This window comes from Seriola aureovittata, chromosome 1 (genome assembly GCF_021018895.1).
Source record: "Seriola aureovittata isolate HTS-2021-v1 ecotype China chromosome 1, ASM2101889v1, whole genome shotgun sequence".
In the NCBI taxonomy this organism is placed as follows: Eukaryota; Metazoa; Chordata; class Actinopteri; order Carangiformes; family Carangidae; genus Seriola; species Seriola aureovittata.
Genome location: NC_079364.1, coordinates 31,001,943 through 31,017,125, shown reverse-complemented (window position 1 = coordinate 31,017,125; position 15,183 = coordinate 31,001,943). Strand labels below are relative to the sequence as shown.

Genomic DNA, 15,183 nt, shown 5'->3' with positions numbered 1-15,183 from the left:
AGGGGTTGAAACATTTATACATTCTACTTACCTGTTATTGTAAACATTACAATATATTTTCACATGTTCATATGTGGAAGAATGTTACAGTAAGATTTTGTCTAAGTTTTGACTTTAAGTTACAGTTTAGCTAGCTGATAGCACGCCCTTTCATTACCAATGTTAGTATGTAATTTATTACCAATATAAAATGTGATATCATCTAGTTTGGTGCTCAGTCATGCAGTGAGACAATTGAGGATTAGTGGTTGAGAGATACGTTTTGACATCAATATATAATTTATTATTTCTTTTTGATAGTCTTTCTTTGGTTTTTCATTTACTGATAGCCACTATCATTAGGACTTTCAGAGAGAACAAAGTTCTGATAAATGAACTATATACTTCCCGCAGTGGCAAATGGCAAGAAAAGACAAAGCTATCTAGATTGTACTCATTTTGTTGGCGCTACTGAATCAGTCAGATGATTGGAGCCTGCCAGAGATGACTGTAGTGTTGAGCCACTTCCCTCAGTTGCTCTATTTCCCCTTTTGGAGGGGAGCTAAATTCCTTAAGACTTTCTGTCATTATACAATTTCTTATTGTCGTTCACAGAAGACAGTTATGACTTTGTCTATCACTCATTCATGTGTCAGCTGCTGCTTATGTTCATACTAACTGTGTGTGTTTGCTGCAGGGTGTCTCTGCCGTTCGTCACATTTGGGGTGACTGTGAAGGGGACCACGTCTAGTATCACTGTCGAAGCTAAGATGGGAATCATAGCTATCTGGAACAGGGATGACTCACTGGATGTATGAACCACACCCTCACACTTGCACGCGTCTGTCCTCAGTTTTGTGTTTATGTGTATTTTCAGGCTAAACACAAAGACAAAGTTACACTTTGTGACCCTGCTGTAAACAACTAAACAGGATCTGGTGCTCTTCAACTGCATAAGCCTGTTCCTTAACATGTTTGTTATGTATGCATGCATATGTATGCTTATGTACAAAGAAACACTCTCAGTCACAAGCCATTTTACTTGTTTAAAGGAAAAGGTTGATGTTATCTTATCATGAAAAGACCAAAACCAATATTGAACTTATCTTTACAACAAGTATTGTCTGTGTCGCCACAGTCAGACACAGCTTATCCCTCTTCGCCACAGAACTCTATTGTTATCCCAAAGCTTTTAAAACCATATACAAGAGACACAATGCCGCACCTGGGTGGCATATTTGATAAGTTTGATGAAAACATACAGTGTAGTTCAGTCCACTCAGCTCATATAAGTGACTACAGCCACAGTTTTTTGCAAACCGTTAGCTGTAAGCATGAGTCTATGCTTTCATACAGTTTCAGTAATATGATTGCCACTGATTGCCAATGATACCATTTTTGAATAAAGAGTTGAAGCTGCTCCCCCCATGTGGAGGTATCAACTCCTCAGAGCCTGGAGCAATACATTCAAATGTTCCTTTTTAAGATGGGCAATTAAATAAGAGATTTGCTTGCTTTCAGTAAAATCAGAACCTTCTGTTTTATGGTGTCTGTAGAATCAAAATACAATCCATGACTTATATATATATATACATGTTGCTGTGCATGTCGTCTAAATTTTGTGTCTTCAAGAATTATGGAAATTGATGGCATTAAGCTGTAGTCTGATTTACAAGTGATACTCACCATGAAATATAACCTCAGAGAGAATGAATTTGAGTATGACTCAAATTCCCAGATGGATTGCACAAAATGGCATAATTCAAATTTTTATTAAAAATGTGTTGAAATCTTAAAAACCATGAATTAATAATAACCTACTTCTGATCTTGCTGATCTTGCCAATAACTACTGTATGTTTTGTGTGTGTTTACAGATTGAAATAGATGACAAATACCAGGACCAGACCTGTGGACTGTGTGGAAACTTTGATGGCACAGCCAATGATTTGTTGAAAGACGGTGAGATTCTTTTCAGTATTATGGAGGGATAATACACTGCAGCCTGTGAGGATATTGTGATACAGTGAGGCTGTGTGAACACTATTCAACATGCTGCCTCTGTCTATAAATAAATATATATATATATATATATATATATATATATATATGACATCAGCTTCTCAAGAATCTGACTCCTTTGGGATGATTTGATGATAGATAGGTGTTAAAAAGATAAATAATAAATAAGAAAAAGGTTGTTACAATTAGTTCCTGTTCTGAAGATCTATTATAGACCCATTATTTATTGGCCTAAGCAAGGTCATATTTTTTCTCTTCACCTCTTTAAATTCAGGCATTATTAAGAAACAGGAAGTCAGTTCCAGATCAATGTATGTACTGAACTGTAGTTGGAGAGTTGAAGATGTTTTGAGAGTCATCCGAAACTTTCTGCTGACTGGTAGAAATCAAATCTCATTTTTACTGAGTGAAATACTTGTTAAAGTTGCCTACAATATTTTAATAGTGCAACTATTCTTCCAGGAATTTGCAATTCATTTACTGTTTTCATGAGTTCACAAACCCTCCATTGTTAGTAAATGTTTGTAGCTTTTCTGCTATATCAAGCAAAACAAATATACTGGAGGTTCAATGTGTGTTATACTCAGCAAACCCTTTACAGCTACTTACATAAACTAATATTACACTAACCCTTTAATTTATGCAGGTGCCTGAAAGTTTGACCTTAAGGTACAAAACATAAACAAGGTTCAACTTCCTGGAGTTAGTCACTACTGCAAGAATTTTCAGCACAGGCTAACTTTTACCAAACAAATAAATCTGCACTAAAACATTTAAAAACAGCAAACATTGACTGAACATCGCAGTTTATTGCAAAATTGCAAAATGATAAACTGCATTGCAAGTTTTTACTTAACTGCTGAGTGGGCTAAATGATCACAATGACCACTGTTGTGTGACCGACTCGCGCTGTGCTGCAGGAGCTCTGCTGTCTGTGACAGACTATGCTGAGACCTACAAGGTGAATGGGCCGACGGAGAGCTGTGAGGAGCCTGAGCTAAAGCCTGTCCTGAGCTGTGGTAACAAGGTAACTCTTCACTCTTTATCATACTCCGCAGGTTTACATTAAACACCTCATGAATTCATGTCAGAGCAACACTACACACAAAATATATAATAATAATATTTAATATTGACTTGAAATTTGATTGTTAAGCGTTTGACAGGTTCTACACTTTGATCATTTTTTCCATAATGAAAACTTACACTACACTTTTTCATTACGATGAATTCTGCTGACCACACTGTATTTTGATCTATTTATTAAAAGCAGATATGTAACTGGCTGTATATGTACTGTAAATATCGAAAAACATAATATAATTTTAACACACAGCCATATATTATTAATTTAGAATAAGTCTGGTAGATAAGCAGGGTGGGTAAACCAACCCATAAAATCTGTCTGTTTGATTTGAATACTAGTTTATCATCATGGCTTTTAATTATTTTGTCAGCCCAGTCAGCGTATCCTATCAGACGCTCTCCAGATAACAGGAGAGAGATTACTTTGTCATTTGGTTGTCAGGGGTGATTAATCGATAGTTGTAGCTGAATACTGTAGGTGGAACATCAAAATCTGAGTTAGAACATAATGCAATGACTTTACATTTCACTTCTGTGAAACTCAAGGCCACCGTGTTTTGAAAGAGTGTAGTCTCTATGGGAGCCTGTATGCAAGCGAGTTCATCAAAATGAACGCGTTGCATTGCTCATCAAACATTTTCAGCTATCCTGTCTTTGCTATACACCACCATACAATCAATTTCCTGCATGTGTGTTTTCAAAGTAAGAGACAGTATGACAGCAAAACAAATCAAATCAAATCATAAAGATTGTTAGAACTTCAACATTTATTTTTAAGACTGTTTGACTGATTTTATTTTTGTTTTGTTGGTTTGTTTGTCAGGAATTCTGTGACCGGATTTTCTCCAGCGCTCTATTCAACAGCTGCCAAATCCTTCTGGACGTGGACTCCTTCAGTAAAGCCTGTATGGCTGACATGTGTAACTCTAAAGCCAACGACCAATTAGTTCTCTGCAAAACTATCTCAGAGTTCTCCAGACAGTGTGTCCATGCAGGTGGCAAGCCGCAACAATGGAGGAACACAACTTTTTGCCGTAAGGGTGCTAATACCTAAAGATGATTAAACGTGTATGCAGTTTATTTGAATGTTCTTGCTCTGAATTACACACAGGTGACAGAGTCATTTGTCTCATGTTTTCTCATGCGTTTGTCTCCACAGACAAGGAGTGTCCATACAACATGGAGTTCTTAGAGTGTAGCAATTCATGTCCTGACAGCTGCTCCAACCCTCAGGCCAGCCAGACATGTGACAACCACTGCCATGATGGCTGCAGCTGCCCTGCCGGTACACTACATATGTCATATGCAAACATACGTAACCCAACCTGTGTCTCATGCACAGACAGAAAATATGACAGTACATATTATCTCTCCTCACCTCCACAGGAACGGTCTTTGATGACATCGGTAACACTGGCTGTATTGCACTGAATGAGTGTCCATGTCTACACAACAGCAAAGTCTACAAGTCCGGAGAGTCGTACTCATACAACTGTAGATCTTGGTAAGATGAGAACTATGCTGGTTATTGAGACACCAAATACAAACACAATTGCTCTGGGTGAAAGTATTCACAAATAAGCATTTGTTTTTTAATTGCTTTCTGAAGTTTCTTTTACCTCAACATGTTGTTCACTCAATTGACCAGAAGTTGATTCCTAATTTTATCCATGATAAAATTTTTGATAATGGATAAAATTAATGTTTACATATTTCCATTTTATTTAATCTGTCATGATGTGTGGGGGAAAACAACTTCTTGTCAATCATTATCTCAAAAAATTGATTTGTAGCTTGTTTGTGTGATACTAAAATGTTAGTGGTGTTAATTTAAGGACACTGTTATGGGATGGGCTAAAGACATTTTTAAAATATGTGACCACAACCCTTTTTTATATTTGCATTAAAATGAATATTAACTAATTAATAGCAGTCTGCTCATATGTAGAGTTTGTTCAAATTATTAATTTGTCATAATGTTGTCTATTTACACAAGTACAGTGAATGTTTACTTTAAGATAAACCCACACATTTTGTTGTATGAGCCATATCCCTGCATTTTCTCACTGTTCACTAAAGTTGTTTCCTTCATTCCTCCAAGGTACAATGTGTTTTAACAGCCATAAGGGAATAAACACATAAATGACTTCACAACAGCGTTCAGTCCTCACCTACATGCCCTCAGAGAATTTTTGTGTTTGTTTGTTTCTGTCTTTTTGTTTGCTTTGTTTCTTGTAAAACATTCAGTGAATGGCAGTTAACTAAAAATAATTTGTTTTGGCTGAAATGAAGCCAGCTGTACATCGGTCTGGGTCTGGACCTGGACCTGACTGAAACTGCTGTTTAAGGTCTTCAGTTCAGCTTGCCCCAGTATTGATTAAGTAAAAGTCAACAAAGGCAAACTTTACTCGACTGTATCCAGCTCCCAGCTTTTTCCCTGTGTTAATGTGTGATCAGGGTGTAACGGGGAGGGAGGTGGGTCCTTCTTGGGGACTTGGTGGAAGGTGCAGATGTTAGACAGGAGGGTCTTACATTATATTGTAGATATTTCCAGTGGCATAAGTCATTCCCTGTGTGTTGTAACAAATGAGTGAGTGACATGGTTTCACTAACATTCCTCTGCCATTAGTTTAAATTTAAAATTAAATATTTCTTCATGCTTCAGACATGCAACAGATTGCTAACTGAGTTTGTTGTCATGGAGAGATGATACTAATATGAAAATGTTTTATATGGCATAAATTGAAAATAATGAGAGCATCTATCATTAGATCCACCTTGATCTGCCTGTTTAACCATCTTCTTCCACATAAATGTGTTCTAACAGCAAACAGTGCAAAATCATTTTCCCTTTAATTCAAAGCATTATGACTTAATCATGTTGACATTAATGTAATAGTGTAATTTACTCACAATTATACGTGTGTGTGTGTGTGTGTGTGTGTGTGTGTGTGTGTGTGTTTGCGCTGACAGTGTGTGTGAGAGCGGTCAGTGGAAATGTACAGAGGAGAACTGTCCAGGAACCTGCTCTGTGGAGGGGGGAGCTCACATCAACACCTTCGATGGAAAAGTCTACAACTTCCATGGCGACTGTTCCTACGTTCTGGCTAAGGTAAACATCATCAACTGCAGCAATGCTAGTATAACGATAGTTCACACCAACGTTATACAATTTCATACCAGGAGCATGGATTTATAAACTATCTACACACATCTTCATAATGTAATGAATCTGCTACATGAGACTTTTTAGTGTCCTAAACCAGATGAGTGTTTGTGGTTGGTGATGTGCTTTGTCCCAATGTGTGTTGCAGGAAACTAATGGCTCTTCATACACTGTGCTGGTGGACCTGGTCAAGTGCGGTCTGGCTGACAGTAGGACCTGCCTCAGAGCTGTAACTGTGGCCTTATACAGCAATTCTGTGGTAAGCTCCAGGCTCCAGCTGTTTGGAGAGTTGTATTAGAGTTTTGTGATTGATGGCTTATCTCATAATATCAGAATTGTCCAATCCTCATCAACATGGTACACCTAGCAAGGTCAAAGCTTTTAACGAGATCCATTAATTATTTGGAAATACTGTTGGTTTCATGTTTGATGTAATCAAAAATGTGTCTTTCTGACAGGTTGTTAAAATTCAGGCATCCGGGCAGGTCTATGTGAACCAGATTCTTTCTCAGCTTCCACTGTTTACATGTGAGTTACTTCAAATGATGTTAAGAAGACACAGTATGCTATAAAAACAGCATAGAGTTATTAGTTAGGGCTCTAATCCATTTACTCAAGTGCAGAATGTTAACACTTTGAAGAGTTTTAAATTTGTATTGATGCCATGAGGTGGCAGCACTGTTGCCTCACAGCAAGAAGGAAATAGTTGACGACCCAGAAATTATATGTTAAGTGTTTTTCACTATCCTCTGCTACTACAGCGGATCTGAGCGCCTTCAAGCCGTCATCCTTCTACATCCTCATAAGTACCAAAGTGGGCATACAAGTGATGGTCCAGCTGTCCCCCGTGATGCAGGTCTTCATTTCAGCTGACAATTCACTCAAAGGAACCACCTCTGGTATGCCTTCATATTATTGTTTCAGTGTCTCCGCCACATTTATATGTGTAGCTTAATATGGTTTTTGTCAGTATTTACAATAGAATCGATCAGTTAAATTCAGATAAAAAGGGTAGTGGAACATTGTCTTGGTTTGTATCTGTGTAAATGTGTCATTTCATCCAACAGGTTTGTGTGGGAACTTCAATAACATAATGAGTGATGACTTCAGAGTGATCAGTGGGCTGGTGGAGGGTACCAGCACTGCGTTCGCCAACACATGGAAAACAAGAGCCAGCTGCCCCGACATCACAGCACGCTTTGGACACCCCTGTAGCCAGGGCATCAGCAAAGGTACAGATAATCTCCTCAAAATATGACATGTCATGTAATGTTTGTCATGTCATACCATTTCAGTGTAACCATGCCATTTTCAGGTATTTTTTTTCACCACTTTATGTCCATGTGTTTCTGTGTCTCAGAGAGTTATGCACAGTACTGGTGCTCCAAACTAATGGATCCCAAGGGTGTGTTTGCTCCTTGCCACTCTGTCATTAGCCCCACAATGTACAACGACGTAAGTCTTCATACACAAAGCTGTAGTCCCAAATAATCTTAGCTAATGTACCATCGTTAATGTGTCTATGCCCACTGTGTCTCCTCATAGAACTGCATGTATGACAGCTGTAACTGTGAGAAAAGCGAGGACTGCATGTGTGCTGCAGTCTCTTCTTACGTCTACGCCTGTTCAGGGGCAGGAGTCCACCTCAGTGGCTGGAGGGAAACCATCTGTGGTGAGCAAAACACCAAGGACACTTTTGTTTAACTGTAATAATAGAGAGTTTGTAACGAACAGTCAATCACATGCAAGATCAATAAATCAACAGCAGCATGTTTAATGAGATTTTATGAAATGATTGGTTTATTGCAACAGTAAACTAATAATTCAGTGAAGTGAACATCACAAAAACTAAGGAAAGCACATACAAAAATGTTTGTATAGTATTGAATCATATCTAGATTGGAACATGTGGTGACAGGGGTCATCTAAGACCTGCAGGTCTGGGTGCAGTTCCACTTTACACCCTCTGACCCTTTGCTGTTGCCTTTCTGCAACAACAAACAAATTACTCCTCTGGTAGATACACTCTCCTGCTACCACTCAACTCTTCCCTCTCCCACTAGGCAAATTCAGTGCATCGTGTCTAGCAGAGACAGTGTATGAGTACAACATGACCACCTGCAGACGCACCTGCCGATCCCTGAGCCAGGCTGACTACTCCTGCCAGACCAACTTCCCCACAGTGGACGGCTGTGGCTGTGCTGAGGGAACCTACATGAATGAGGAGGGGCAGTGTGTGTCCAGTTCAAGCTGTCCCTGTTACGATAAGGACACCATTATTCCTGCTGGACAGGCTGTCAGTAAAGACGGCACCACATGGTAAATACACGCCAAGAGTTGGGCATTAAGGTTTCGGGTCTACTTAATAGTGAGCAGTAAACTGAAGTTATAGACGGATACATAAAAATTCACAGACTCAACTAAAACAGGGGAAAAGTAAATAAAAGCTGCGTCCCAATTCAGGGGCCACATCCTTGCTGCAAGGACCGAAGTGAAATGAGACAGGATTTGTGTCCCCTCCAACAAATTGCTGCTCCTGTCGCCTAGCAACCTTGACACCATGTAACTTTTTTTTTTTTTTACAAAATCTTGAGGTTTTAAAGCCCTTGCACCTTTAACTGTTGAACTGAGCTGAAACCCAATACTTACATTGAAAAAAGTGTGATCCTCTGGCTCTCTGTCTGTGTTGTTTGCTGCCATTTTATTTTCATTACCGGTGTGCAGTGAATCTTGGGATATGTTGGGCCACAAAGGATCCACCCTTTGGAGACTTTGCTGCCCAGGAAAACAAGGATGCATTTGAATTAGCTTTCAAAATGGGCCTGCACCGCTGGACACAATCAGCCTTTTAATGCAGCCTCAAAAGGATGCAGCCCCTTAATTGGGACACAGCTACAGCTAATGATCATCCTAGTTTAGAATCTTAGCACGCTAACATTTGCTAATTTGCACTCAACACAAAGTGTAGCTGATTTGGAAAGCAAAGTATTGGCTAGCTTAGCTTGAATTTTCATTTATCTGCTGTTACTACAAAGCTAGCAATGGGAGTAACTAACCTTGAATATGTGTGAATGCTCCCAAGTTGGAGTGACAGGACTTTTTTTCCACTCAACCAATTCTGCCAACACGATGTGAATGCACCAAAGCAGTCAGAATTTTATTACTAAAGAACAACTGCAAAAAAGGGTCGAGATAGAGGGAGACTTTCCTCCTGTAAAGAACAACAGTGCAAGCATCTCATTACGTCCCAAAGTTACAATTTATTGATAGGTCTCTATTGGCCGTGGTAATTACAACAGGTGCAAAGTAGGTAGTCAGGTGACAACAAACAACCTATATGGTCCTTCAGGTTGGACGACTTGCTGGGTAGGGACATTGTAGCCAGTCTACATCTTGACAGTATGTTGTTAAGAGGAATAAGGAAATCCATTAAAGGACAAAGAATGATGATGATAACTGTTTTTCATCTCCCTTCATACTTGTTCTCACAGTGTCTGCAGACAAGGAGCTCTCAGCTGTTCAGGAGGAACACGGCTACTATGTAGGTTTCCACCTATAGACATAGTCACATCCCTGTAATTCATATAACTATGAGTTGTTTGAATGTTATTGTGGTTAACTGCTGAATTCAATTTGTAAATTATATAACGATTAATTAATTTACAATTAAAATTCTCCTCCAGATCATGAAGTTTCAAAGCTAAAAGAAAATAGTTGATGCTGAGTTAAAGGAATTGTGGAAGGAATTATGCACAAAATATGGAATGTTGACATGACCCTAATACCCTTTATAATGCCAATAAAGCTCATGTGAATTTATAATTTATTACCCAGCCTCATCATCATGCGCTGCCCCCATGGCGTACTTCGACTGCTCCACTGCTCAACCTGGGGCCACTGGGACTGAGTGTCAGAAGAGCTGCAGCACTCTGGACATGGCTTGCGTAAGTACAGCTTAGCACACATACACACTCATACAAGTCAAACATTAAGACATACATGCACAGGCCCTGTTTGGCTCACCCTCCGCTCTGGTTGGATACAGATCACAACAGGCTGTACGTCAGGCTGCATGTGCCCTGATGGCCTGGTGTCAGATGGAGCAGGAAGCTGCATCAATGAGACCAACTGTCCATGTCTGCACAATGGACAGGTCTACCAGCCTGGACAGACACTGACTGTGGAATGCAACACCTGGTTTGTACAGTGTTTTACATTCATACCAGTATAGTATGAACCTTCATGGAAATGAATGCACTAAGTATTCCTTTATTCCTGAGACATTACAAAGATTCCAGATGTTTATTGTTTTTAACTTAAAAAGAAAAAAAAAGAAAAGTCACCGGTCAAGACATAATATATATAATATATACAACTAAACAAACTTAACAACCAACATCACTTAAATGAAAAAAATAAATTATGCCAAAAGTCTAATACACAATTACTTGTAATGTAATATGTAAATGGATCTAATCTGTCTGAATTTTAGGCACATTATGTTTTTGTAATTGCTGTATTCTAATTTAAAATTTAACAGTAATTATTACAAATACTTTTATAATACCCACCCAAAAACATGCCCTACACGGCTGTAAAAAAAAAAAAAAAAAATTTGATCATTTTCTTGGCAGGTTTACATGATTGAAAGTTTGTGTCTGGTTTGTGTCTCCCCAGCTACTGCAGTGGAAGGAAGTTCATATGCTCGAACAATGTGTGTGATGCTGTTTGTGGGATCTATGGCGAGGGCCACTACGTCACATTTGATGACAAGAGGTTTGACTTCAGTGGACAGTGTGAATACACACTCCTGCAGGTAAAGTTGAAGATGAACAGTGGTTAAAGTTGAAATCTTTAAATGTTAGTCCTGCTCACCATGGTAATGTCAAATGTGATTTAATACAACAGCAAATGGTCCTTGAGCAACTACCTTCTCACACATACTACTAAGAAGTGCAGCCAGACAAACTAACATTGTTTAAATGAAAAGGCAGTCAGTTATCTGCTTTCTAATGATGAACAACCAGTGTCTGACTTCATGCTGCACATGGTGTGAACAGCAGGACACAGTAAAGTCAGTTACTTTGCTGAGAAGTTATTAATCCTGTCATCTGCAGCTCTTTCGCCAACATCTTACTGTGGCTGCTCCCTTTTGTTCCATTACTCCCTACAATATTTAAAACTGATCTGCCACTACCAGTAAAACCTGCTATATAGAGAGATATCTACTTAAGAATACAATGAATAGCTATTGCAGAAAAATGTCAACCAGTAATTGTATCAATAATGTGGTTTGATTTCATGAAAAAGGATTGTAGGATTATGACTTTAACAGTGATGTCCAGTAATTGCATTGTGTGTCTGTGCTTTCCTCAGGACTACTGTGGTCAGGGCAATGGAAGCTTCAGAATTATCACTGAGAATGTTCCATGCGGAACCACGGGAACCACCTGCGCCAAGAGCATCAAGATCTTCCTGGAGGTAAACAACTCTACATTCACACACCTGTTCTACCTCAAACACTTACAACTAATACTGATGATAACACACAGGTTGTGGATCAAATGATAATCACTAAGGCTTCGACCAATTATTACTTTATGATTGATAAACCTTACAATGCCTTACTGAGCCAGCAGTGTCAGCAAGTGAAACCTTATCTGCTACCATAATCTGAGGCATAAGATTTATTCTAAGACCAATAATAATGATAGGATTTAATTCCATGGTTATGCTATGATGCTAATGACCATAATATAGCAAATATACCCTGGACATGTGCAGCCAACATGTACATCCAGTGACATGCCAATGAAATGCAGCCTTCATAATGCCATGTAGTCAATTTGTATCTGTTCCTTTGTGAGGAACAAGAGTGAGTTCCTATTCACACAGTAGCATTTAAGCTTTCAGGTGAAAACTAGAGAAAAAAAATAGAAACGATTTATTGAGCAATTGATTACTTGTTCCATGTGGTGCAATAATAACTGCATGTTCATTTCATGTTGATACCCACAGGATAATGAATTCCAACTTAAAGATGAGACCTTCCAGGTGGTAAAGGGCAGCAGCCAAGTGCTCCCTGCTCAGGTACACAAGATGGGTATTTACCTGGTGATAACGATCAAGGCAGGACTTGTTCTCATGTGGGACCAGAAGACCAGTCTTTTCATTAAACTCAGCCCCCAGTTCCAGGTAAACATTCAAATCTGCATATCTTGACTGACAACTAGCTTTTGCACAAAGTATAGTTATTGGTTTAAATTTTGGACTTGAGAAAACATGATAGCTTCCCGTTGCTGCTTGCTAGCACATACCATACCAAACCCATTTTATCAGTTGGGACTATGATGGCCGTTGTTATGATGTTTCCCTGGCTTCAAGAGGAAACTTATCAATTCAGCTTTAAATTAGCTTAATTAACATTTCTCATGGAAATTTGAATTTTGAATTTAACAAAGGGCACAGTTGCCATGGGGATGGTGAATATTACACACAACAGTGGTAGCACTTTATTAAGTAAACCCTAAAATGAAAAAGCCAATCCTGAGGGATATTCAGTGACAAAAAACAGATGCCTTAACTCTATCAGTCTAATCATACAGCAGTAAATTCTCTCACCGGGTTCTTCCCTCCCAGAGCGAAGTCTGCGGTCTATGTGGAAACTATGACGGCAACAGTAAGAACGACTTCACCACACGCTCCCAGGAGACAGTGGCAGATGTGCTAGAATTTGGTAACAGTTGGAGGGTTTCATCCAGCTGCCCCAACGCACAACTAATCAGTGATCCCTGTGCCTCCAACCGCTACCGCGCAGCCTGGTCCCAGAAACAGTGTAGCATCATCACCAGTGTCACCTTCCAGAGCTGTCACTCACAGGTAACTACGGTGATAACAAACACAGTCACATATACACATAAACGCATACACACATACAAACTGCCATGGTATCTGGGAAATTATATCAATTTTGGCGACCCCTGACCTTCTAGCACCACCAATATTTCTACTGCTTCCAATGACACTGCTGCTGCTACCACTACTAGCATAGGACAACATTTTTTCTTACCCTCAACATTTATTAACAGACATTATTGTATATTCAAGGTTGACCCTGGTCCCTACTTTGATTCTTGCGTGAGAGACTCTTGTGCTTGTGACACCGGTGGGGACTGTGAGTGTCTCTGCACTGCTGTAGCTGCCTATGCCAAAGCTTGTAATGAAGCTGGGGCCTGCGTTAAATGGAGAACTCCAAAGCTGTGTCGTAAGTTTGGCGACCATCACACCACCAACATCTGAGCTGCAGGATTTGAGGATTTAGGGGCACTCTTGGATGCTAAAACAAAACCAGGAAATATATACTTTCATATTAAGTAACATCTTGACTTTTGTAACAACAGCTAACAAGTATTAACTTTGTCTTGCAGCTGTTTTCTGTGACTACTATAACTCGCCTGATGGTTGTGAGTGGCACTATAAGCCATGTGGAGCTGCCTGCATGAAGACATGTAGAAATCCATCAGGAAACTGTTCCAACCTCATCACTTCCCTGGAAGGTACATGACACAGATCATTTGGCATAAATATTGACCCAGCAGTTCTTGTTTAGGTTTTTTTTTTTTTTTCTAAGCATGGGAATTATTTTTCTGAAATGCTGCAAGGACTCTTTGATGGGGCACATGGCTCAGGAGGTAGAGCCGGTTGCCCACTGATGATAGGGTTGGTGGTTTGATACCCAGCTCCTCCTGTCCATATGTCTTTAGGCTCAGGTGTCCTTAGTCAAGACACTGGGCCAAAAATAGCTCCAGAGGGAGTGTGTGTTAATGGGTGAGGGAGGGACAAATTGTAAAGTGCATTTTATCATTTTGCCATACTCAAAATGTTATAATGGTATTGCAGGCTGCTATCCACAGTGTCCCCCCACTAAGCCTTACTTTGATGAAGACACCATGAAGTGTGTTGCCTGGAACCAGTGTGGCTGCTATGATTCCAAAGGAACCCATTACAGCATTGGAGATAAGGTTCCATCAAAGAACTGTTACACTTGGTATGTCTCATACACTTCATCTTCATCATAGAACTTTGCACACTGTATGAAATGATGCATACATTTAGACACTGGCCTTTGTGATGTAAAATAACTGAAAAGAAAATATTGTTGTTTTTTTGAGCAATAGTGACCTCACTTTGATCAGACAGTGTTTAACTAAAGCAGCAGAAGCTAACATGTCACAGGCCATAGCCCAGCAGCAAGAAAGACTGGAGATTATCCCTATAGCTGTACTGATAATTTATTATTTTATTATTTTTTTATTATAGTTAATGAAGATTTTTAAGCTGGCCTGTTGTAATGGTTTGCAAATACAATATTACATGACTGGACTTAAACACACCTTTGAAGTCAGTGGTTGTGTCCAAAGTGCGGGGGGGTGGGGGTTAGGTTTATCTGTATTTTACATTTTACATTTCTGTCCCCACTACCATTTCTGTTGTAGCAGCTGTTGTTTCTTACTGGCCAACAACATTTTAAACTGATTGACTGAGTGTTGCGATACCTGGCTTTCAGTACACTTGGTGTACTTGTGTAAATAATTTTATGTATAAGTCACTACATAAGTACACTATCAGACTCAATGTTTTCTGATCAGCTTCAAATTCTATATTTGGGCTAAAATATGGTAATATGATTTATTTTAATGTGAACATTTGAATATTGTGCACAAAATGCCAAAATATAATGAAATAACCACAATTTCCTTCTATTTCAAAGCTCATGTACAGTTTCTGGAATATCGTGTAGCTACAGTGTGAACTGTAAGTACACTTATTTTATTCACAAATGTGTGTATACCCACTGTTCCATTAGAAAGGTGGATCCTAAAGTCCACCAAGAGTCCACCGTGTATATACACACATACAAGCACAAACGCG

At 39.2% G+C, this 15,183-nt stretch overlaps 1 protein-coding gene across 1 annotated transcript in view; it reads left to right on the top strand.

Moving 5' to 3' along the window:
- Positions 1–15,183, top strand: part of LOC130169941 (mucin-2-like) — a 38,216-nt gene that overhangs the window by 1,543 nt on the left and 21,490 nt on the right. The window contains exons 4-28 of the mRNA XM_056377006.1: positions 677–791; positions 1,856–1,940; positions 2,921–3,027; positions 3,910–4,120; positions 4,246–4,371; positions 4,473–4,590; positions 6,060–6,198; positions 6,401–6,511; positions 6,711–6,780; positions 7,014–7,151; positions 7,320–7,484; positions 7,613–7,707; positions 7,798–7,924; positions 8,316–8,571; positions 9,744–9,793; positions 10,087–10,196; positions 10,298–10,449; positions 10,930–11,068; positions 11,629–11,733; positions 12,271–12,447; positions 12,892–13,131; positions 13,360–13,516; positions 13,680–13,808; positions 14,152–14,299; positions 15,023–15,066. Coding sequence (XP_056232981.1) covers positions 677–791; positions 1,856–1,940; positions 2,921–3,027; positions 3,910–4,120; positions 4,246–4,371; positions 4,473–4,590; positions 6,060–6,198; positions 6,401–6,511; positions 6,711–6,780; positions 7,014–7,151; positions 7,320–7,484; positions 7,613–7,707; positions 7,798–7,924; positions 8,316–8,571; positions 9,744–9,793; positions 10,087–10,196; positions 10,298–10,449; positions 10,930–11,068; positions 11,629–11,733; positions 12,271–12,447; positions 12,892–13,131; positions 13,360–13,516; positions 13,680–13,808; positions 14,152–14,299; positions 15,023–15,066 — 3,314 coding nt within the window. The remainder of the gene's footprint in view (positions 1–676; positions 792–1,855; positions 1,941–2,920; positions 3,028–3,909; positions 4,121–4,245; positions 4,372–4,472; positions 4,591–6,059; positions 6,199–6,400; positions 6,512–6,710; positions 6,781–7,013; positions 7,152–7,319; positions 7,485–7,612; positions 7,708–7,797; positions 7,925–8,315; positions 8,572–9,743; positions 9,794–10,086; positions 10,197–10,297; positions 10,450–10,929; positions 11,069–11,628; positions 11,734–12,270; positions 12,448–12,891; positions 13,132–13,359; positions 13,517–13,679; positions 13,809–14,151; positions 14,300–15,022; positions 15,067–15,183) is intronic.